Source organism: Rousettus aegyptiacus, unplaced genomic scaffold (genome assembly GCF_014176215.1).
Source record: "Rousettus aegyptiacus isolate mRouAeg1 unplaced genomic scaffold, mRouAeg1.p scaffold_m13_p_9, whole genome shotgun sequence".
In the NCBI taxonomy this organism is placed as follows: Eukaryota; Metazoa; Chordata; class Mammalia; order Chiroptera; family Pteropodidae; genus Rousettus; species Rousettus aegyptiacus.
In genome coordinates this window covers 72134011-72160398 of record NW_023416312.1, presented here as the reverse complement: position 1 = coordinate 72160398, position 26388 = coordinate 72134011, and the positions used below count along the sequence as shown (strand labels likewise).

Sequence of the window (26388 nt, the reverse complement as noted above, 5' to 3'; positions counted from 1 at the left end):
AGAATGAAAATGAGCAAGAAACTTTTATTTTTATATAAAAGTATGCTTAATCAGAGAATAAGGTGCCATTGGGCTTTTGACTTGGTGATACTCTTTCTTTAAACTCATTTTTTAAAATTGTGTTTATTTTTTTCCCTTTACACAGGTATGTCATTGGTTCCACTAATGATTTATTATCACTGATTGGGGTGGGAAGCTCACAGTGAAATGCAGAGAAATGTTATATCGGTGACTGGGGGAATGAAGAGTTAGAGATGGTGGAAAACAAAGAAGGTGTATGTATAATGTGGGAGAGAGGCAAAAGGCAAAGAAAAGGGGTTCTCTTAAGGGAAAAATGAGAGAATCAGAAGTTATTGGAAAAGACAGTTTATTTTGCTACTTGGTGATGATATCAGAGGCAAGCTTTGGGAATGTTCTTCATGTAAAGATTTCCTGTAGAGTACATATATTTCACATTTCTTATTTAATCTAAATTGAATTTATCCATAAAAATTAAGAAACTTATCTTTCTTCTTCTTATTATTATTTTTTGCTTTTGGGGATTGGTTCAATGCCAAGTAGAGAAAAAATTGTACAGATAATTTTACGATGAATTGAACTCTTTCCCTCCCCACCAAACCAGGTTTGACTTCTTATTGCAAGACTAATATTTAGCAAGTAGTATCCAGATACTGATTGTTTATGACTGAGCATCCATTCTGATTAGTTGGTATCCAGACTATGCTGGTTATTAATTATCACCTCTGCCTATAACTTTCACCACCCCATTCTTGCCCATCTGCCATATGGAACTTTTAGTGGAAGAAGAGACCCCCCTAGACCATTTCAATATCTAATATTGATCCAATAAGGGAAGTCCATTCAAAGTGCAAAGTAGTAAGAGAATTTGATTCCACAAGGTGGAGATAGCATCAGTATTCAGTATTCACCACAAATAGCATTTTGAATGCAAAGAGAGACAAAGATTGAGAGAAAGGTTTTGTTTGTTTGTTTGTTTATTTTTAATCATTAGTTTGTTCTTTTTATCAAAAGGTTCCTTTCCTATGTCCTACAATGTTCTCACGTACGGAAGGAGGTCCAGGAGAATATATCTTCTGCCTCCCAGAGTAGTTTGTTTGATTTCTTCTCAGTCTTTTTCTGTGGGCATGCATTGTCTCTCTTTATAGGATGTACTTGATGTCAGGTTGTCATTTTAATAAACTATATAGCACCAAGGAGAATTTGGTACATTTAATTTCTAAGGAGTTCCTCCAACTTTGTCAGCTAATCTTTGCATTTCCCTTGACAAAACAAAAGCAGGCACTCATTTGCTTTTGCTTTGTGTTTTTTTTCCTAAATGGGAATTTATTTGTATTAGATACTGATCTTCAACAAAATAACATCGCAAATCTCTGATGAAACCTGTCATTAAAATATCAAATTATGTTAATAACAATGTTTGAGTGTATTGAGTATTATCTGATTTTTAATTTAGGGTATTTAAATGTACTTTAAGGTATAGTACATTTTACTTAATTTAAATTTAATATAGCATCAATGAGGACCAGTATGTTAATGAGAATACCACTATGAAAATTATGATTCTTAGAACTGACTTTAGAATGACCATGAAAGCTGTTTGATTACAATAACATAATTTATAATAATTTATATCAAGGAAACCTAAATGTGCACTTGATTATTTTAAAATCAATTCTATTGGCTCTCATCTGTGGTTGAGAAATTTTATTCTTTTTTGCTTCTCTAGCCTTTAAAATGCTAATATAATTATTTGGATTAACCTCCATAACAGTTCTTTGATATTTTAGCCAGATTATATAAACAGATGAAATTAGAGTTCTTTCCACTTATGAATTTTTTTAAATAAGCTTTGAACATTATATTTCATATTTTCAAAATGTAATGTATTCTAATATATACATGAATTGCATTATATGTTATTACTGCACATATTATTTTAAGTCAATCTAGGCTAAATGTTTGGGGATATGCTAGCTGAAGCACTTTCAAGAATCAGGACTGAGAAATGGTTGAGATGAATTATCATTGAATAACCCTGTATTTTTCCAAAAATCATTTACCATTATTCCATCATTTTTGATCTGCTTATATATTATTGATTATTATTTTAACTTATATTTTAGACTTTGCTTCTATAATCCTTATAGTTTATGATTAATTTTTATCTTTGACTACATGTACTTTATAAAAATTAATTTCCTATTACATACTTATTTGTATCTCATTTTAAGATTAATAGGGTTGTAATAACTTACTACATTAATTCAACAGTATTCTATTTTTAGTTGATCTGTCATCACATTTTTAATTCTTATGTTGCTGATAATCATAGTATTTAACTTTTGTTATAGGCCCACAGTGTGGTAGCTGTTGTACATGAGCTATAGAAAATGCTTAGTCCTATGAAAAAGATGACAATTTGGAGGGTTATGAAATACAATTCTCTAGTGATTTTTAAGAAAAGAATAGGTAGCTATCTGTTTTGAATAGGTGATCTGTCAAGGTCTTTTTCCAGTTCTGGGCATCTGTATTTGAGCATACTGATATTTTCCAAATACCCTTACATGAAAGGTAGATTTCTTTATTCTGCTACTTTAGTAATTGTTTTCTTATAGGATAAAGGTGAAGAGAGAAAATGGGGAAGTAAATAAAAAACTTGATCTCATTTCTAAATTACACAGTTTGGCTTCTAATCTTTAATCTTCACTTATTTTATATGTTTTAAATTTGGTATCATTTGCCTATTTAAAGTACCCATTCTTTGTTGTTTTTATTTGTAATCATATCAATATTAATGAGAATCTGTACAGTTGGGAATTATTTTTATACTGTTATCAACTTTTGCTTACCTATACTAGTTAATGTGTTTTAAAAGACAAATTACTCTTGCTCTGGGGAAAAGCCAAGTATTATTTGCCTCAGAAAGTGGACTCATTACCCCAAACAGGAATCTCTTCTACCTGAGGTGATTTGGGCAATTGGGAATTAACCGTAACTTCATTTAAACAATTTAAAATTTTATGACACATAAACCTGCCACCCCTAAAATTGGATTAAAATGTACTTTTTATTAACCACATTAGAAATTCAAGGTATTGAACATTGTTTAACTGTATTTCAAAAATTCCATGATTTGATCATTAATTTTTCCTAGTTCTTCTGTTATAATTATGTTTCAGGTATTTTTAAATACATAGCTATTAAGTATAATAAGCAATTAAAACTTTTGGACAATTTCTGTAAAGCTGCTTAAAAGAGTTCAAATTCTTGAGCAATAAATGTGTCGTGTGTGTGTGTATTAACCTTCGACTTTTCAGTGGTATTATATCTTAACATGGCTGTTATTTTATGCAGAGGAGTAAATATTTCAGTCTCATTACAGCTTTTAAATAAAAGGATAACAGAAGGATTAGCCTATTTTCTCTAAATCATCTGCCAATCTGTTAACCATACAGTTGCATCAATGAGGTATATGTGACATTTGTGAACATGCACCCTGACTAAATTAAGAAAAAAATAATTTACTTCTTTGCCTGTGACCTATGTCTGTGTTTGTATACACACCCAGACATTTGTGTGGTAGGCTTGTTTTTGTGAGTTCTTCCTTGCACAATATTTGTTGATGTGATTTTCCTCTTTTGACTTTCGACCAATCAGTTTTGAGAACATTGAAAAGAGCTCCTGCAGAAGAGAAGCCTCTCCATAGCTTCTCCCTTTTTCCTGGTTTCCAGTTTTGATGTATTTTACTCTGTTCTGGGGAAAATTTTCTGTGCTCATTTTGAGTCCAGGCAGAGCTAGAGTATGCTGAGAGTAAGACAGAAGCTAAAGAAAACTATGTAGCATGTGATACCAGAAACTAACTAAACTCCTTGAGTAATTTGATGTAGACAAATTGCTCCAACCCTCATGAAAGTGATTTCCTTGCATATATTTCCGGCTAAATAATGTGGAAAATAGTTTTACCCCAGGAATAATTGTCCTATGAATTATTTGTAGTATAAGCAATAACTATTGAAGGAATCAAAACAAGTCATAGTAATGAATAATGCCTGTTTACATGAAAGAGAAATCTAGGAATTGAGTATTAGAACTTTTCTGTTAATGGATCTGCTAGCAGAATTGCTTTTAAGAATCATGACTGAGAAGAGGATTAAGATGAACCATAATAGAGTAACCTTCTACTTTTCCCAAATTTCCATCTGGCCAGAATTTTATTAGTATTTTTTGGGGGGAGGGGGAAACATCATTTTCAAAGAGAAAAGTACAGCAAGTTCTTGAATACCATCATTTCATTATGTTGATGAAATGCAGTAGGAACTCATTTGTATCAATTAACTTATGGTAAAATTGGTTTTATTATATGTCATTTGGCTGCAGTTCCAAGAACATATGACTACATTGAGGACTTACTATAATTATTTTGACCATAGTCAAGTAATTATATTGTTTTTTAGAGTAACTTCTAACCTACTGTTTTTAAATGATCATTTTCTTCTAGTCACCATTCTGTTGGATGAGGTAAAGGTGGTTTGTGAATTCTCTTTAGATCATTAACATATTTAGATAAGAATCCTTATTTGCATCTATATGAACAGTAAAAGACATAATTTACTCTTATTCTAGAACAGGTATTTACGTTATTCAGATGTGAATTTAATGAAAGTAGTCATGTTTTAATTTTTATTGGTTTAATAGGTCACTTTAGACAATTGTGTCGAAGTTGGGCGGATTGCCAACACCTACAATCTGACTGAAGTGGATAAATATGTTAACGGTTTCGTCCTAAAGAATTTTCCTGCATTGCTGAGCACCGGAGAGTTTTTGAAACTCCCTTTTGAGCGGCTTGCCTTTGTGCTTTCCAGTAATAGCCTTAAGCATTGCACTGAACTTGAGCTCTTTAAGGCTACCTGTCGCTGGCTACGCTTGGAAGAGCCTCGGATGGACTTTGCTGCAAAATTAATGAAGAATATACGATTTCCACTGATGACACCACAAGAGCTCATTAATTACGTGCAAACTGTGGATTTCATGAGAACTGACAATACTTGTGTGAATCTTCTTTTGGAAGCCAGCAATTACCAAATGATGCCATATATGCAGCCAGTTATGCAGTCAGACAGGACTGCCATTCGGTCTGATACCACTCATTTGGTTACACTAGGAGGAGTGCTGAGGCAGCAGCTGGTTGTCAGCAAGGAATTGCGCATGTATGATGAAAAGGCACATGAATGGAAATCGTTAGCCCCCATGGATGCCCCAAGGTACCAGCATGGCATTGCCGTCATTGGAAATTTCCTCTATGTTGTTGGTGGACAGAGTAATTATGACACAAAAGGAAAAACAGCAGTTGATACAGTCTTCAGATTTGATCCTCGATACAATAAATGGATGCAAGTTGCATCTTTAAATGAAAAGCGCACCTTCTTCCACCTAAGTGCCCTCAAAGGATATCTGTATGCAGTTGGTGGGAGAAATGCAGCTGGTGAATTGCGTAAGTGTATGCATTTATATGAAGCATAGGGACTAATTTCTTTACTCCAAAATTCTTGTCAAATCATAAAAGAAGCCATTCTGAAAATCAAATATATATATATATATATATATATATATATATATATATATATATATATAGCTAGAGTTTCCTTTTAAACTAGTTTTCCTAGAGACAAAAAGTTTGCCTTATCTGGACAAATATTGTTGGCTATGGTACAAATAATGTCTCATAAATATATCAATATGTTACATAATATTTTATTTATGCAGTTATATGGTTTTCATCTTGAAAGTTCAACTACAAAGTGTATTCTTCTAATAGAATCTTGGACAGAAGTTTGGCATATTTCCTCATTTTCCATTTTTAAAAGCCTACATAATATTTTACCAAACAGATTAAAATTTTCCTTACAAAGCACTGATATTTACTGTTTTTTTCTTTTATATAATCCATTACCTATCAGAAGACACATAGTAAGATAATTTTTTTATTGATTAAATGTACAAAGTTCAATGTTATCCAAAGTTTATTTATTGTGAGTAGTATGATCTGTGATTATTAGTTTTAAAAATCATTCTCTCTTGGTTAAATAGCAAATTGTTTTCTTCACCGTAAACTGATCTGGTTAGCTTTATATGATGGTCATGTTTTTGTCTTTCTAATCTAAAATTGGTCACATGTACAGTTAACATAGCAATACTTTGGCTATATAAATTAACACTAGAAGGTATATTTCTGTTATTTTAGATATAATTGGAATAACCTATCCAAAAGAGAACTTGGAAAGACCACATTTTAATCATGCCTTATATATATGTAATTACTATCTTTGGCCTTTTTTTAACCTCTATTGTTTTATTCTCTGTTATAGAGTCCTTGTAGTTGTCCAGTGTTCCAGGCCCCAGAATGCTAGAGAAGTTTAAAATATTGGCATTAGCTCTCAATAATTTTAGAGTAATTATCAGAATATTTCTCTTTAATATTCTAACTAATAAATTTGAGAGTAGGCTCTTTATCAGAGACAAAAATAACTGCTCTCAGCTCTTATACTTCTCAGTTTATCAACCCCTTTCTTGCTAGTGACATGATCATAATGTTACTGATCTTTTCTACCCACAGTTTTTTCTCCTTTGTTGTCACAGTGATATCTTTTTCTAAGACCAGACTTTTCAGGTTCTTGTACTAGGTGTCATGATCATGAACCACACAGATTTCCCAATATATTTTAACAATTAGACTTTTAAAAGTATTTGAGGCATTAGTACCCTTAGTGTAGGATTGTCATTTCAGGTCTCCTCAGTTAACCCACACATATTCATTTTGTTATACTATTGTAAATTTATGGTGTCTGGAAACATCCACAATGCAAGTAGTCACTTAGCACTTTCTTAGAAAAACCACTGACCTAAGATAATCTTAACAAGTTTACAAATTATCAGTCACCAACACTGGCAGTCAATGATCATTTTTAATTTTTTTTTCTCAAAGGAAATAATTATATTTTTCAATCAGTGCTTGTTTTCTTGTAGATGTTATCATCCCTGTTATATGCAACTATTAAGTTTTCAATATATGTTCTTAATATTAATTAGAGGCCTTATTGTTCTGAGAATTTATAATCTTCAGGACAAGGAGAGTCATTACATACAACCTAGAAGTTAGAAGTTTTCTTTTTCCAACTTGATCCCCACCCTGTCTGAGCTCTTCCCATGTTATGCTCAATTCGGAACAAGAAATAGACCACTCCATTTGGCAAGTGGCTGGCTTCCTTGCTCATGACCTTCAGAAATCACCTTCATCTCCTATTAAAAATAGTCTTCTGTATTTCAGTTTGGAAGTGAAAAGAAGTATTTAAAGGCCAACTATTTGACATTGTTTCCCTTTGGAATTACCTCCTACAGTCTGTAAGTAAGTAAACTTTTATAGAAGAGATTACTTCCCTTAAAATCAGCATACCCAGAAAATCCAGTCTGTACTAAATATTTTAAGTTAAAATATATTCAAAGTTGTTTTTTAAAAATTAAGCAGTTGACTCGTTAAGTGCGCTCAAAGTGAGTCTTGATTCCAAGAGAACCGTCAGGCCAAGAAGAGCCATTACATAAAACCAATAAGTAAGAGGCTTCAATATTTTCCAGACCTAGAGTTTCTCCAATGTTGAACCCAAGTGGGAGCAAGAAGTCAACTGTCCTGTCTTGTCACATTCTTTATTGTTGAGATAACCAAGCCTGATGTAAACTGCCGTGATTATTTCCCAAAAGAACTATATCAATGAGTCCTTCTGAATTCTATCCATTAATAATGTTTCTCTTTGTATAAATAAAAAGTATATGTGTCTGATGCCCTTTCCAGGTTTTTTGCATAATGGCAGATTTTAGTTCTAAAGAAACTCTTTATTTTATTTCTGTATGTTCCAGCCAGAAGCTGGGTTTTTAACTTTTCTCCTGCTCCATAAGTACTTTTTTTAATGGAAGCCCAAACTTGCACACGCGCGCGCGCGCACGCGCGCACACACACACACACACACACACACACACATTTGCTGTAATAACAATATTCTCATCTTAACTGATTACATTGACATGTTAACATGCCTGTGTAAATAGAGAAGGGGATAGGAATGGGTGTCAAGAAAAGGGGGTTGACGGGAGAGCCTTTTAACAATTAAACAGGTTTATTAGTACCAGTATATTATTTATTCTTCATGCACACAATAAACATTGTCTATATATAATTATGAAAAAGAAAACAGTGGCAACATTTGCAAGGCATTTGGCCTCTTAAAATATTTTTATGGAGTGTGTGGACCCAAGCCCATGGTACATCAAAAGTATACTACTAGTGTGTATATAAGCCTGGCATATTGCTGAAACATTTCTTAGAAATGCTGCTTTATTTTGACACTGGGTACAATGGGTAATTAGGGGATGTTTAGTGTAGCTGTCACTTAAGTGAAAAAGGAGTCAGTTACTTCTGGCATCTTTCAAAATTATGTCATATAAGTAATAGATCTTCTACTGAGGTTTTCTATATTGAAGGGAAATATGGCAGCTCAGATATCTTTCACTTTAGTTAAATATTAATAATTCAAGTTTTCAAATAATGAAATAACTTATAGAAAACATGTTTTTTCAAGTAAATGTACAATAAACTTGCTGAAATTTATCCCTTAATGGATTTGGGTTTTTTTTTTCATTAAGCAACACATTACCTGCTAGCACTTTAAGATTCCAGAAAGCATCCCCACTCAGAAAGCCATCATTGTCCAAATGGTTTTCTGCAGGCCTAATCTCTTTTTCAGTCTCAAAGAACAAGCAAGTTCTACATCATCCCATGATTCTGGACTCCAGTAGAACCACCTGAGAAAATAAGATTCCTGGTGAGATAAATGAAACAACCAACCTAAGTGTAATTCTTAAATTGGAGAGGGTCTGTAATTTGAATACCAGGCCACCAGACTATTGAAGATGATTTGCTAGAATAGGGGACAGCAAAATCCTGTAAAGGACCAGAAAATAAATATTTCCAGCTTTGCAGGCCACAGGATCTCTTTACACTAATTAACTTTGCTGTTATATTGCAAAAGCAACTACAGACAACTTAATAGATAAATGGTTGAGGCTGTGTTCTGATAAAGCTTTATAGATGAACATTGAAATTTGAAATGCATATAATTTTCATATGTCACAAAATATTCTTCCTTTGATTTCCCCTCAATACTTTTAAAATGTAAAAATTTTTTATATTTTTATCTTGCAGGCCATACAAAAGCAGATGACATACTGGATTTGACTTACTGGCTGTAGTTTGACTGACTATTGTTCTTGATTTTCCCAATTACCTCATTCCCGTTCCCACTTCATAGACAAAAATGGAACTACTGCCTTGTGGCTCCAACTCCTTGTCTTGCATCTTCCCTTGCCTCCTCCCCATATTAAGGCAAGGTTGTTGGTGCTAACCTTGTAAATATGGAAAACAGAAATAAGGTTGTATGTGTGTGTGTGTGTGTACATATACTTTTTAATTAGTGTATTCTATTTTTAAACTAAATGCTATTAATTTTACTGACAACAGCAATTCTGCATGAAGAAAGTAGAGATTAAATGATGGGAAGAGCTAAAGGAGATGGATTATTTAGCTGTAAGAAGACAAGTTTGTGGATGCTAAACTATTATATAGTTATTATGTTCTTAATGTTAATAGCCATCTTACCCTTAGGGGCTTTTGTGTAAGAAATTATACATATGTATAGATGTATACTATGTATAGATGTATGTAGAAATGGATTCTTATAACCACTATTAGGAAAAACAATTAACTCTAATAGAAGAATAGCATTATCTTTCTGCATGCAAGAACTTTAATAATCATAAAGAGTGAAAAGCTATTTCAACTTGTAGCTTCACTATAAAGAGAGTAAGAAGAAGCTAGTGGAAACTGCATCAGAACAAGTTGAATTAGACATAAGACTTTTACACTTTAGAAATTTCAAAGTTCAAAGCAGAGTTCTTCATTAAGAAAAACAGAACTATAGTAAAACCTGTCTTTGACATCTAATAAATGGAAAAGATAATCTCTTGAAGTCTTTTTAAACCTTTTTACTGGTAAGATGTGTGATTAGACTAATTTTTTATCAGCTAAAATCTTACCATTAAGTACCTTCTGATGCCAGGTACCATCAAATATACTAGGTTCTCTGTAAGTGTAGAGAAAGAGATAGTAATATACATGGTAGGATTTTGCTTGTCACATAGGTGAAAGTCATGCTAAAGGCAAATAGAAATGCACATTAGAGAAGACATCCAGTGACTGGAAATAGTCAAAAACAGTGTTGTAGTATGTGGCAGTTTTAGCTTGTCATTAATTGTGGAAAAAATTCCCCCATATTTGGGGGATTTTGCAGGATTCTGCTACTTGATGGAAGGATTTAGAAGAAATAGAGTTGGAAAGGGTCTAAACCTGAAGTAATGAACTAAATGAACAAGAGAGTATATCGACACAAGAATAGTAAAAGCCTTTGAAATAAGACTGAAAACTCAAATCTAAAGTAAATATAAAAGGAAATAAGTAAAGCGATATGAAGTGGTATAATGTAGGTGTTGTTAGAGGAGAAATAAGTATTTCACATGGTGAATATGACGAAGAAATAAAGTTATTGAATAGAGTAGAAAATTAATTTCTAATTCTCTCTCTAGTTTTGTCTGTTCTTATGTTATTTTGTTAATAGGAATCCTTGTTTAAAGGACAATTCATTGGTTAGATTTGCATTTGGCTGCAAGCAGCAAATCTTTATTCCAGTGGCTTGATCAAATAGCCCACTCAATAGAATTCTGCTCCTATTTCATTGCCTAGAACTATATTATATGGTCAACTCCATCTTCAAGGGAACCTACTAATTTGAATTTTATTTTAAGTTTGGCACAGCGCTTCCCTGAGCGATGTTGAGACAAGAAATTTGTTTAGCAACTGGCAATGTTTGCAATAAATCGTATAAAAATTTTAAGTAAATCTAGACATTGTGCTTTTGACCAGAGTCCTCATAACAGTCTCATCTCTTTCTGCCTTTTAAAAAAGGCTCACATTTTTTTTGTGTGGACTATCATTGTTCCATTCTTGAGGTTATAACAAATTGATATTTAAATAAGTTGAGGTCACTTCTCCAAAATACTTTATGTTAAAGATAATTTATTACCAAGAAGAAGTACCCCTAATAAAATCTTAACTTCATATTAAGCTGCCAATCATTTTCAAGTTAAGAACAACACTGGCTGCAGCAGTATTGGGTATGTATAAACTATTGGCTTTAATGTATAGATACACAAAAATTATTGTCAGTGTCCATTTTGTAGTCCAGATATGAAATAAGACAATAGGCATCAGAACATACACCAACCAGTGTTCATAATTTATTCTCAACTTAAAATTTTACTTCACATCTATTAATCTTTTTTCCTATATGGTGTATTAACATGGAGGCCTACAATTGAAATGGTTTTCTTCTTTGTAATTTTTTCATCTTTTCTTCCCACATTTTTAGAGCAAAGAAATGAGAGAAATGTCAAATTATATAGGTATAATAAGATACAAGAAGAAAAGAAATCCTAGTGATTTCTGCAGTGACAGAAATGTGTTAGAGTTAAATTAAGTATCTAATATAACATGTATTAAAGGTTAAAATTACCAATATAATCATAATACTATGAAACCCCCCAAAGACCATCTCATATCTATAATAAATATATTTCAGTTATTTGGTTATTACTATTATACACCTAAAAAGAAAAATAATTGCTAAATTCGAAATTGTAAATCATTTTCTTTTCTATTCTTTTTTTTAACAACAGCTACAGTAGAATGTTATAATCCAAGAACAAATGAATGGACCTACGTTGCCAAAATGAATGAGCCCCACTATGGCCATGCTGGAACTGTGTATGGAGGAGTAATGTATATTTCAGGTAAACAATCATGATGTGAATGCAAATAATATAATACATAAGCTTTTAACTATGTCACCATCTTCCTACATAGTGTTAATAAAAATAATCCAGATATATGGATAATCAAAATATAATTGTTGATCTTAGAAGATACATTGTGTGTATAACTTTTGCATATGAGTACTTTGATATTCTATAACCAATCCTCCTGGGAATACATAAGTTTGAAGAAATTGGAAAGCACTCAGCTTCTCTGACTTGCCTTTCAGTCCCCACTCTGTACATTAATAAACTCTGTATTCTTATAATCACCATTCATATTATTTATATCAATACTTAATTTATTCTTATTTAAAATTTAGCTGGTCTCTATGAGGAAATATATCATTATTAACATGTAAGCTCTACTGTACATAAACATCACTTTTGATATGCATAATATGTTCATTCTCTTATTTAGTGTAACCTACAATATGTATTTCTCTTTTTATCATAAGATTACACCATGGATAATTCTGTGCTGATTACCTATATTTTGGCCACATACACGTTTATTTTCTAATAAAAAATTTTGAAATAGCTACAGTTTTTTTAGTGTCCTAGTAACAACTTTTATTATCAAACTGTTGGTGTTTAAATCATTCTTTGCAGAATTTAGAAGGGAGTCCTATTTTAATGTAATGTTCACCTCTGGTATTGAAATTTTCCTTTGTTAAACAGATTCTTATCATGTGCCACTGACACAGTCTACCTTTGACAGTATGTCCCCCTTTTGAAGGCCTGCCAGTGCCAGGCCAGCAGTTACATTATTGGAGAACAAAGGCATTAGGTAATGTTTGTGATCTAAGTCTCTGAACACTGCCTTATGAAACCTGTAATTAAGAAGGATCAATAAAGAGTCTTCAGTGTGTGATTGGCAGATTTCTGGTGTTAAATTTATGAGCAACTACAGGATGTGTTATATTGAAAGAGCCAACCAGAAAATCATATGCCCCATTAATCAATGATTTATACCATTTAACTATCTTCTCATTATAGATGCCATGCCATTATAATGAGAGTTCCAAATCCTCTGGGGGAGAAAATGAGGTCCGAATTGTACTGGTAGTGGCCCACTAGCATATATTGCAGATATGCCCTTCACAATCAAGAGTAGGATAGGAACTATAGCTGATTTTCAAACCAAAGTACCCTGTTTTGCTTTCTGGAAATGCAATTAAATACAGAAAAAAAATATAAAAAGCAGAAGAAAAAAGAGATTTCCATTTGGCCACCGATAGTAGAGCTTTGAATAATATGGGTAAAAATTAGTTTGGCTCTCTCAATAAACTGTAGAAGATATAATCTGATTCTTTTATTGTAGAGACTATTTGTGATTTAAGAATACACTTTGTAGATGATAGAGACTGAATAGATCAACAACTAATAGTTGTACATATAAAATTCCATATATATTCAGCATTCTAATTCTTTAGCTTTTTAAATGTTCATGCTAATAGGAGAGGATATTACCCACCTGAACCTATCCACCAAAAACCTTACAAAAAGAAATAATTCTAAATATTTCTATAAGCTTTACATTTATGTAACACTTTCAACTTTTCCAAAGCATTTTGATTTATTTCAATTCATAGTCAGAATCACAGCCCTAATGAAATAACTAGAGGAGATATTCTTATTTAGCAAATAAGGATATGGGTGCCCTATTCCTGTGCTTAGCACCCAGAGGGTACCTGCTAAAAAGGAGTAGTAGTGAATGATGCTTTGTAGTTGGGATTTGCTGCAAACTCATCTCTGAAAGTGCCAAAACATATTTTCATTCAGTAAAGTTTCTTAAATCTCATGGGTCTATGTTTAAGAAAGTCATGGCAATAAGAGGGAGAAAAAATGGGAGTCAAGGAAGATGGCAGACTAGGTAAAAGCAGAGTTTGTCTCTTCCCAGGACTGCATTGAAATTACAGCCAAATTATAAAATAATCAATGTGGAGAATCACCTGAAGTCCAGCTCATTATAACACCTCCATCTGATAATATAAAGGAGCCACATTGAAGCCAATCCAGCATAGGCAACAACCATCAGTGGATCGCTTTGTAGTTCTCACTCGGTAGCTCTGAGCAATCAGAAGCAGTGACTGACCTTGGCCTATGGGGGAACCCGTCCCAAGGGGCCAAAAAACAAAAATATCTAGAGGCTGGCACCAGACCACAATGGAGCAACCCCTGACTAGTTCCACTAGTGATAGACACAAAGGGTGGCTGCGACAAGTACACAAGCCCGCTAGGGCAAATCTGACTCAGCGGGGTCAGGCCACACACAACAACTCTAATTCTGAGGGTGCAGTCAATTCCCACAATTAGTCATCCTGGACGTTAATCCCACCCACTGATCTACTAACAACAACAAAGGTTTGGTGACAACAGAAGATCACACATAACCCACACAAATGTCACCTCCAGAGCTTCCGGCACAAGGGATCAGGGAGAGTGCACCACTGGACCACACAGGGAACCTTCCACATTAGGCCATCTGGCCAAGGCTGAGAGACAAAACAAATATAAGAGTCTTCAGTGGAAACTTTGCAGACCAGAAGAAATGGCAAGAAATAGTCAAAGTTATGAAAAACAAGAATCAACAACACAGATACTCTACCCAGCAAGTCTTTTGATTAAAATGGAAGGTGAGATAAAGAGTATCCCAGACAGAAAAAAGCTTAAGGAGCTAATCACCAACAAGCCACCATTACGAGAAATGGTAAAGGGTCCTCTGTAAAAAGAGAAGGGGTAAAAAAGAAAATAGAAATGACAAATATGAATAATAAAATGGCAGTAACGATGTACCTATCAGTAATCGCTTTAAACGGATTAAATGCTGCAATCAAACAACATAGGGTACCTAATGGATAAGAAAAGGAGGCCCATGTACATGCTGTCTACAAGACACCCACTTCAGATAAAATGACACTTACATACTGAAAGTAAAGGGATGGAAAAAGATATTTCATGCAATTGGAAATGAAAAAAAAGGCAGGAGTAGTGATATTTATATCACATAAAGTAGACTTTAAAACATAGGCTATTATAAGAGATAAAAAGGGGCATTACATAATAATAAAGGGACCTTTATTAAATCAAGAGGACATAACCCTAGTAAACATATATGCACCGAACATAGGAGCACCTACATACATAAAGTAATTATTGACTGACATAAAAAGAGAGACCAATAGGAATACACTCATAGTAGGGGACTTTAACACCCCATTGACACCAATGGACAGATCTTCCAGGCAAAGAATCAACAAGGACACAATGGGCCTAAAAGATACACTAGAACAGATGGACTTAATAGATATTTTCAGGGCATTTTACCTCAAAGCAGCAAATATACATTCTTCTCAAGTGCACATGGAACATTTTCAAGGATAGACCACATGATAGGACAAAAATCAAGTCTCAAAAAATTGAAGAAGATTGAAATCATATCAACCATCTTCTCTGATCAAATTGTTATAAAATTAAAAATCAACTACAAGAAAAAAAACTGGAAAATACACAAGCACATGGAGGCCAAATAATATGCTACTAAACAATGACTGGGTAATTAATGAGATCAAGGAAGAAATCAAAGATACCTAGAGACAATACATTAAAAATATCATACACCATGCTAAATTTGGATTTATTCCCGGTATGCAAATTTGGTTCAATATCCACAAATTCATTAATGTGACATACCACATTAATGAATCAAAAGATAAAAGCCATATGATCATATCAATAGATGCAGAAAAGGCGTTCGACAAAATCCAGCATCCATTTATGGTAAAAACTCTCAGCAAAGTGGGAATAGAGGGAACTTACCTCAACATAATAAAGGCCATATATGACAAACGTACAGCTAACCTCATACTCAATGGGGAAAGGCTAAAAGCATTTCCCTTAAGATCAGGAACAAGACAAGGATGCCCACTTTCACCACTCCTCTTCGACACTGTATTGGAAGTCTCAGCCACAGCAATAAAGAGGAAAAAAAAGAGAGAAAAAGAAAGAGAGAAAAAAAAGATATCCAAATTGGAAAGAAAGAAGTAAAACTCTTGTTATTTGCCGATGACATGATACTAAATATAGAGAACCCTAAAGATTTCACCAAAAACATCATTAGAACTGATCGATGATTTCAGTAAAGTAGCAGGTTACAAAATTAATATTCAGAAGTCATTGGCATTTTTATACACTGATGATTAACTTTCAGAAAGAGAGAAATTAAGAAAACAATCCCATTTACAATTGTGTCGAAAACTAAAAAATACCTGGGAATCAAATTAACTGAGGAGGTAGAAGACCTGTTCTCATAAAACTATAAGTCATTGAAAAAAGAAATTGAAGAAGATAGAAATAAATGGAAGCACATACCGTGATCATGGGTAGGAAGAAGTAACATCATTAACATGGCCACACTACCCAACGCAATCTATAGATTCAATGCAATTCCTATCAAAATACCAATGGCAATTTTCAGAGAGCTAGTACAAATAATCCTAAAATTTATATGGAACCATAAAAAACCCTGAATAGCCATAGCAATCTTGAGAAAGAAGAACAAAGTTGGAGGTATCACACTACCCAATATCAAACTATACTACAAGGCTACAGTAATCAAAACAGCATGGCACTGGCATAAAAACAGATACGTTGATTAATGGAACAGCATAGAGAGCCCAGAAATAAATTCACACCTATACACTCACTTAGTGTATGACAAAGGAGGTAAGAATACACAGTGGGGTAAAGACGGTCTCTTCGATAAATGATGTTGGGAAAATTGGACAAATACGTGCAAAATATAGGTGCTGGACCATCTTCTTACACCGTATACAAGAAGAGGCTCAAAATGTATTAAAGATTTAAATGTAAAACCCCAAACCATAAAACTTTTAGAAGAAAACATAGGCAGTAAACTCTCTGATATTGCTAATAGGAATTTCTTTTCAGGTATCTCTCCTTGGGCAAGAGCAACAAAAGGAAAAAATAAACAAATGGGACTACATCAAACTAAAAAGTTTTTGTACAGCAAAAGAAACCATCAATAAAACAAAAAGATGACCGACTGTTTGGGGGAAGATATTTGCTAATGATACATCTGGTAAGGGGTTAATATTCAAAATTTATAAAGAACTTACACAACTCAACAACAACAAAAAACAAACAATCCAATTAAAGAATGGGCAGAAGACCTGGACAGATACTTCTCCAAAGAGGAAATACAGGTGGCTAAGAGACATATGAAAAGATACTCAAGATTGCTAATCATCAGAGAAATGTAAATTAAGACCACAATAAGATATCGCCTCACACCTGTCACAATGGCTATCATCAATAAATCAAAAAAACAGCATGTGTTGGCAAGAATGCGAAGAAAAGGGAACCCTCATCCATTGTTGGTGGGATTGTAAATTGGTATAGCCGCTATGGAAAACAGTATGGAGGTTTCTCGAAAAATTAAAAGTGGATATACCTTTTGAGCCAGCAATTGCACTTCTGGATATTTATTCAAACAAACGAAAATGGTAATTCGTAAAGATCTATGCACCCTGATATTCATGGCAGCAAATTTTCTAATAGCCAGGATATGGAAGTAACCTAAATGCCTATCAACAGATGATTAGATAAAGAAATTATGGTTCATATAGACAATAGAATATTACTCAGCCATTAAAAAAATGAAATTCGACCATTTGCAGCAACATGGATGGACCTAGAGGTTCTTATGCTGAGTGAAATAAGTCAGAGAAAGATAAGTACCATGTGATTTCACTTACACATGGAATATAAGGAACAAAAGAACAAACTAATTAAAAAACATACTCAGAAATATAGTGGACAATTTGGTGAATGAACAGAGCAGAGGAGGGTTGCGAGGGTTGGGAGAATGTGGTGGAGAGCTAAAGAAGTACAAATAAGTGATTGATAGTTGGGCACAGGAAGCATGGCAGAGGGAATGCAGTTAGCATTAATATAATGGCTAAGTGGAGAGCCAGGTGAGGGATAGAGCAATTGGGGGATAGTTTTATGAACATTATAGATGTCTAACCAAATGTACTGTATACGTGAAACTAATTTAAATAAATACATTTATTTTTTTAAAATGGGAGAAAAAATGGCATAGATAATAAAGGCTCTGTTCATCCTTCTGGTGACCAAATCAAAGTTTTGATGGAACAAGGAGCACCAGCCAGGAAAAATTGCCTGGTATCTAGAGGAACAAGCGATACAACTAAGGAGAAATCCAACAAATCACCTTGCAATGAATGGCAGAAGGTAGGACGTGGCAAGGATGCAGGGCTGCCTTGTCCCGAGCGGCTGAGGGAGAGGGAGGCTGCGGCAGCAGTGGCTGCACTAGCCTCTTAAAAGGGTCATGCCTGTGAGCGGATTTTCACAGTGATGGACCTGCTTGCTTTGAGCACCAGTACCGATTCGGCTGCATGCAGGGGTCACCAGGGACTTACAGGGAGACATTGTTGGAGTGAGGGCTGAGGCGGGATTTGCTGAGTACAGAAGTGCTGGTTATATCCATTGTTCCCTGTTGAGCCTTCCCCCACTACCAGTGAGCCCCGACTCCGTGCTGATATAGCTGTGATGTCATCAAACTGTATAACAGAGGTTGCGCAGCCCAGAGGATTTCCTGAACCCTGCCTCGCCCACCTCGTGGCCCCACTGAAGCCACATTCGAGTGTATCTTCAGTGAGTCAGGTGTTCCTTGCTGAGACTCACACTGGAGGCAGCCTGAGTTTCTGATATGACCTTTTGAGGCAACTATAAAATAAGCACAGCATCTGTGGATTGCTTGCTGAATCTTAACAGGTGGCCCCTGAGGGGTAGAGTCTTGGGCTAAGTTTGGCTTTCAGCTGAATCCCTCTCAGGACTGTGCCACTGACAAATCCACAAATCCACACTAATGAGACCAGGAGACTTAGGAGCTTTGTTTAGTACATAGAAACAGACATGAGAAGGCTGACAAAATGGGAAAAGAAGCAGAAATCATATGAGAGAAGAGAACAGACATCCAGATATAGTGGAGTCAATCTAATAGATGCAGAGTTGAAAACAACTGGTTATAAAGATGCTTAATGAACTGCTGGGAAGTATAGATAAATTCAGTGAGAACTTCAACAAAAAGATAAAAAAACATAAAAATGGAAATGGAAATTATAAAAGGCAACCAGTCTGAAATGAGGAACATATTATCTGAGATGAAAAGTATATTAAATGGAATAAACAAAGTGAATAAAGGATCAAATGCAATATCTAGAGGACAGGAAAGCCAATCATGACACTCGATTAGAATGGTTAGAAAAAAGATGCCAAGATTATAAAAATAATTTAAGGAGGATATGCGACACTATTAAGGCTCCAAATATTCATCTAATCGGCATAACTGAAGAAAATCAAGATGTTGAACAGCTGTTTGAAGAAATAATGATGGCAAACTTCCCTAACCTGGTGAAAGAAATGGGCATAAAACCACAGGACGCTCAGAGAATTCCAAATATCAGGGCTCCAAAGAGGCCCACACAAAGACACATCATAATTTAAAGTCCAAAGTTTAAATACAAAGAGAATATTAAAAGCAGCAAAAGAAAAACAAATAATTACATATAAGGAAACACCCATAAGACTGTCAGCTGATTTCTGAAAAGACACTATGTAGGTCAGAAGGACTTGGCAAAAAATATTCGACAGGATGAAGACTCAGGATATATAAATTATTCTTGGTTATCCAAGAATAATTTATCCAGTAAAGCTATCATTTAGAATTGAAGGACAGATAAAGAACTTCCCAGACAAAAATAAGGTAAAGGAATTTATCACCACCTAGCCAGTATTACAGGAAATGTTGGAGGGTCTTTTTTTAAGAAAAAAAAAGCATGTATCAAAAACAGGAATAAAGAATGGTGACTACATTCCTATCAATAAGTACCTTAAATGGAAAAGAATTAAGTGCTCCAGCCAAAAGATATGGTGATTGAAAGGATAAAAAATAAGATTCCTACATATGAAAAGGAAGGGGACAGAAAAAATATATTACTTTGATGAACCTAGAAGGTATTTAAGTCAGACAGAGAAAGATAAACACTATATGATTTCACTTATATGCCGAATCTAAAGAATTAAAAAAAAAACTAATCAAAAATAGACTCACAAGTGTAGTGAACAATTTGGTATCAGACAGAAGGAAGGGGGATTTTGGGGGCTGGGAGAATGGGGTAAAGGGCTAAAGAAGTACAAATTGGTAGCCGATGGATGGTCACGGGAATGGGGAGCATGGCATAGGGAATGCAGTTAACATTAATACGTTGGCTAGGTGGAGAGTCAGAGGAGGGAGGGTGCAATTGGAGGGATCATTTTATGAACTATATAGATGTCTAATCAATGTACTGTATACTTGAAACTAAATAAAATTTAATAAAAAAGAAAATCAAAGCAGTAATATAAACTGTATTTTTGTTCTTTAAGAAGATGAAAATGTTTTTTCTTTATTTTTAATCCAGGGAAAGTATTTATAGAGGGCAGACATTTGTAATAATGCTACTGATAAGTTGTTGAATATTATAATTTTGGCCAGAAGTTAATTATCTATGACAGAGAGCCTCTTATTGACCTTTACATTTTTATAGTAATCTGCTTACCTCATGCCTATTATTTTCATACTTTAGGAGGAATTACTCATGACACTTTCCAAAAGGAGCTCATGTGCTTTGACCCTGATACTGACAAATGGATCCAGAAGGCACCGATGACCACTGTCAGAGGTCTGCATTGCATGTGTACAGTGGGAGAAAGGCTCTATGTCATTGGCGGCAATCACTTCAGAGGAACAAGTGATTATGACGATGTCCTCAGCTGTGAATACTACTCACCTATCCTTGACCAGTGGACCCCAATTGCTGCCATGTTAAGAGGGCAGAGTGACGTTGGGGTTGCTGTCTTTGAAAATAAAATCTATGTGGTTGGTGGGTATTCCTGGAATAATCGTTGTATGGTAGAGATAGTGCAGAAATATGATCCAGATAAAGATGAATGGCATAAGGTTTTTGATCTCCCAGAGTCCCTTGGTGGCATCCGAGCTTGCACACTCACTGTTTTTCCACCTGAAGAAACCACACCATCACCTTCTAGAGAGTCCCCTCTTTCTGCACCTTAAGATCACCCCTACAACTAAGATGCTGTTGTCCTATCTTTGCAACGTGTCATGGATTTTCTTCTTTTGCATTCCACCCCCCAAATAGTGTATGTTAGGATTAGCCTCCAGTATTGATATGAATATTGGAAGAAATACGACATTGATGCTATTTGTGCTGTTTGGCTTAGATTGTTTATAAAGTGGTAACAAAACCATTCTGGAAATGTATCCCAGAGAAGCTGATGAAAAAAACAACAAAGTATCGTCTTTAAAATGTTTCTTCAGTACTTTTTTAATGCTGTGTACTGGGTATAGGGTATTTATCATCGTACCTTAGAAACCCTAGTAAACTAAGTTGAAGGTGGATTATAGCAAATGTACAACTGTGCTAAGTAAGCTTCAAAGTAAAAAGTTTTCCTTTCATCTTGACTGTAAGGTGTCAAAGGGAGGCAGCTTACTGCAACAGAAAACAATAGACAAAAGGTTGCCAACTCGCATGAGCTACCTCCCTCTTTTCATAAAGCATTTTTGACATACCTGTCAACCCACCTTTTTGTGTGGGTACACTGAGAACATATGAAGTTTCTTAGACATGCAGGAGAAATAATAACTGAAATTCACCAATGTTAACTTTAAGAAAAGCAGCATGACCCCTCTACATATAAACAAGAGTTGGGAGTTTTTTAAGTGCATATAAATACGCACACACACATACAAATATAAAATACAAAAATTTAAAAATTAGCATGTCAAATAAATGTAAAAAAATTTTAAATTTTTTTTTCCAAAAGCAGCTTCCATTAAAATGGAAATTCAGTATGTACATACTGAATGCACATATGTAGAATCATAACGGATTAAGTGGATAAGGGCTAGAAATTTTGAGCAACTAAATTTGTCATCACCAAATTTTACCTTGCAAAACTGTAAACTACACCTTCTCCTTTGCTGTTGAGGTAACTTCCATATTATATGTATTCTTTATACTCTCAGTTCATAAGGTTATTTAGCACCAAGTGTAGCAGCTTCATCTGGCAAGCTGCTTTCACTTGGTGATTTCAACTTCCATGTTTTATCTTTTCGTTCAATAAAAAACATTTAATGTCATTTTGGCCTGAAGCATCCCATTATTGTCTGATTTGACTTCCTTTTATTAAATATCTTTTTAGGGGAGTATACAACAATATTCAAGTGAGTAGAACTTAGAGCACTGAACGGCTTGGATTCATTCATGTTAATAATTTTCATTCGAAAAAAAAGAATTTGACCAGGTTTAACCTCATTGGTCAAACTTATTGCTGGTTGACTTTGAGGAATAGGTTCATGGAAAATGCTCATTGGCTTTTCTTCAGTCCCACAGAAGAACTGCCAGACATGTCTGAACAACAAGGTGAGTTTTTCAGATCTTCAAGAAGATCCATCTTACCTAATGAGAAGGGATTGTGTAATATGACTTAAGATGTTTGTTCTTGAGCTAGGTTCACAAATAAATTTTTTTTTTGTAAAAGATTTCTTGAGGAGTATGTTAGGACCATCTGCATGATCTTTCCTATCTTATCTGCAATTAAATTTGAACCAGAAATTTTAAGCTATAGAAAAACAACTCGGGTGTCGCCAGATCTCTTCAGCAGTGGGTAATTCTCAGCACAGATGTCACTACCTCTGTTTTGAGTTAAACATAACAAAATAAACAATTTTCCCATCAGTAGTATTTTTGAATGTTGGGAGAAGCCTGGCGTGAATTTGAAAGATCCCCTTTGGCAAGATAATTCTGAAGTGAGAGCAACTGATCAAAGTGACTTCAATTCTCTGCTTATAGGTAGAGCAGTTTATCCATTTGCAGATAGTTAACACCTGCCTATAAATGGGTCCTGCATAGGACATAATAATGATCCTGCCACAGTTCAGTGTGGGTGCTCTTGGTCAGTAGGTTATCCTCCAAGCAGCAGTGGTTCTTTTCATCTTATGGCCTCTTAGGTCTTCAGCATCCTGTTTATGCAGTCATCAGAAGAAAAATGGAGCACAGTAGGTGTGAAGGCTGTAGGGATCAGGATTGAAAGAGCCATACATCACTTCTACCCACATTCCACTGGTTAGAAGTCAGTCCTGTGGCACATATAAACACAAAGGAGACAGGAAAATATCAGATAGCTGTGTTGCCAGAAAGAAGATGAAATAGAGTTGGTAATCTGTTAGCAGCTTGCCACAGAGAATGACACAGAGCATACACAGTTCTCTTTGACAGCTTACTTTTTCTGTGTCTGTGCCATGTTATTTAGAAGAGCAATTAATGCCACACAAATGCTATTATTTAACAATTTCAACAGCTGGTAAATTATTATACATTTTCCTTTACAGTGAATTAACTACTTTTCTTCATAAAATATATCCACCAGTCATTGGTTGACTTTATAAGCATTTCTCACATTTGTTTTTCTTAGGTTCCAGATCTACTTGAAAAAGGAGTTGTAGAACACATCAAATCTCAAAAAAATTTTCCTTCTCGGTAAAGGTTGGTAGGGTGGGAAAGATAAAGAAAAAATCTGCTTTACCTATTTCTAGAATTGTAAAAAATTTATCTGATGATCAGGTTTTGCCTTAAAAAGCGAAATTATGACCTAAAACTATTTCTTCTCTAGTATTACTTTAGGAAGTTTTAAAAAATATAAGTATATAATGTTTCCTCTGGAGTTGATAAAATAATTCCTTCACTTTAGCCCCTGAGAGAGTGCTCCACTGGGCAATTAAGTAGTGTTTTATTTGATTAGTTCGACCACGTAAATCCCCCCCACACACATTTCAAGGATCGTCACGTATTTCCCAAGAACACTAAGCAGACTTTATTGTGTGAAAATTGGATCTGCCTGTAATTTTATTCTTGGCACTTGTGCCTTCCCTTTTGTTTTTCATTTTAAAGGCACTAAACCTCATGTTTAGTCCTTTCCACATCAGATAGCTTTTTGGGTATGCAGAGAGAAAAGTCAGTGTGAAGCAAATTCACAAGGATTAAGAAAATTTTATTTTAAATTGGTCAAATAATGCAATATTTGAAAACTCTTTTGGTAATTATAGAAAAATTGAAAAATACAAGGAAGAAGAAAAAAGGTCATTCATCTCCCCCCATGTCAAGATAATTATTGCTAAATATGAGTATATTAGTTTTAAACAATTATCATTTAAAATCAATTTGTACATACCATGTAATATAAAGCATATATATATACATATATATATAATTTTCTGATACAAAATACATTCAGATACATCAATGTTAAATTTTTTGATACAAAATTTATCAATACAATATTAGGAATAAGATTTTCTAAGCTCTGTATTAAAAAAGGTTTAACTACTAAACAATATCAAACTGGGCATCTGCAGGATTAAGTAATAGTGAGACTAGATTTTAGAAATATTTATTTCATCAGTGAATCTAAGTAATTGGTATAATTCACATCTGAGTGGATATTTCATTTTTTATTTAAATTTAGACTTTCTTACTGTCTTCACTGATTATTTCTCACCAAATAATAATCAAATGCTTCTTCACCTTGTATGTCTTATTTGGCAATCTGACTAAGATAAACATTGAATTTAAAAAATGAGAATAAAGGCCATACCTCTATCAGAACAAAAACAAACAGGAAACATTACAACATGGATTGGTAGGTAAACTTTTTCCGGAAAAAAAAATCAAAAAATATTTTAATGTTTGTGGGCCATATGGTTGGTGTCTGTTGCAGCTACTCAACTCTGCTGTTGTAGTACTAAACTGTAGGTAATATGTAAATGAATGAGTGTGGATATATTCCAACACAACTTTTGTTTTACACTGAAATTTGAATTTCATATTTTTTATGTATTACCAAACAAACACTTTGAGGTTCTAACTAAGATTTCTGCCAGATTTTGTCATTTTGCATTTGCTTCCCTACCTGGACCATGCTAGAGGCATTGAGAAGATTGCAAGGAAGCTGTGGATACATTTGGAAGGCTTTTGGATACATGCACATAGGCTGTAAATCCTCGCCAAGTTGAGGTCCAGACTAAAATGTTTGGGACAACTGATTTAGGACTGAGAGGTTTCCAAGGACATGTCAATGCCAGGCAGTGTGGTGGTGGGCAGTCAGTAAACTGATCCTATGTAGAGGATAGAGGAGTTCAGAGGGATCTGTACTTCAAGTATCTGAAGCCAATGAGTTGGCAAGAAGGGTTGTCTAATGTGCACACATTGTTAGGGAGTACCCCATCAGCCGTCTTATTCCTCGTGCTGAGTGTTTGGGACAACGTAAGTCCTATACATTCCACATATGCCTGAATGAGTCTGAGAAGTGCAAGGTGAGAGTTATCAGGGGAAGAAAGGAAAGGGAGACTAGATTGTTGTGTCCTTCTTCCTATTTGAATAAATTGTTGTACCTCTTACATTTGGATGAAGACAAAAGTAAAATAACCGTAATCAAAAACTGAACATTGTATTTCTTTTCAAACTCTATTGTGCAAGAAGTCTTCAATTTAAGAACTTTTCACAAGGAATGAAGACTTTTCATTTACATTTCATTTTTTAACATTAAATTTCAAATATACTGACATGTAGAGAGAATATTACCATGAACTCCTGCATACCCATTAACTATATGTAACAATTGTAAATATTTTGTCATATTTGCTTCATTTTATTTTTTGTTAAAATATTTTAAATTATGGACATTGTAACGTTTCTCTCATAAATACTTCAGTACATATATTTAAAACTAAGAAAATTTTTACTTCTTAACATCAATTATCCTGCCTAACGAAATTCATAATTCCTTACTCGGTATTCATTTAAATACCCACTATAACTTTAAATGTCCTCATTTCTTCCCTAACTATCTATTACTCCTTTGTTCAAGCCAGAATAGAAGAAGGCTTTGTGGTTCAACGACACACCTTTAGAATGTTCGCCAGTAAAACAGGAAGAAAGGTAGGCACCACCTATGCATACAGTCCCAGCCCAGCCCCTGCACATTCTGGGCCTATGACGGAGGGACAGGGTGCCCTGGCCCAAGGGCTCCAAAGGGCTAATAATCACCGTTAGTGAAAAAATTTCCAAAAGCAGAACTTTCCATCAGGAATTCAGAAGGGTGACATTTTTCCGAGCTCTCAAGAGCAGGCCCAGAAGCCTGAGAAACATACCTGGAATATCTATGGGTACACAACTGAACAAAGGTAAGCTTTTTAAAAATTTCTTATTGGAGGCTAAATTACTGTAACAA

The 26388-nt window shown here is 34.4% G+C and overlaps 1 protein-coding gene across 5 annotated transcripts in view; it reads left to right on the top strand.

Moving 5' to 3' along the window:
• Nucleotides 1–22240, top strand: part of KLHL13 (kelch like family member 13) — a 212447-nt gene extending 190207 nt beyond the window's left edge. For all 5 annotated transcript variants that reach the window (XM_036226955.1, XM_036226956.1, XM_016137462.2 and 2 more), the window contains 3 exons: nucleotides 4717–5512; nucleotides 11857–11970; nucleotides 20667–22240. In XM_036226955.1, the coding sequence (XP_036082848.1) occupies nucleotides 4717–5512; nucleotides 11857–11970; nucleotides 20667–21154 (1398 nt within the window). In that variant the 3' untranslated portion in view covers nucleotides 21155–22240. The remainder of the gene's footprint in view (nucleotides 1–4716; nucleotides 5513–11856; nucleotides 11971–20666) is intronic.
• The last annotated feature ends 4148 nt before the right edge of the window (nucleotides 22241–26388 follow it).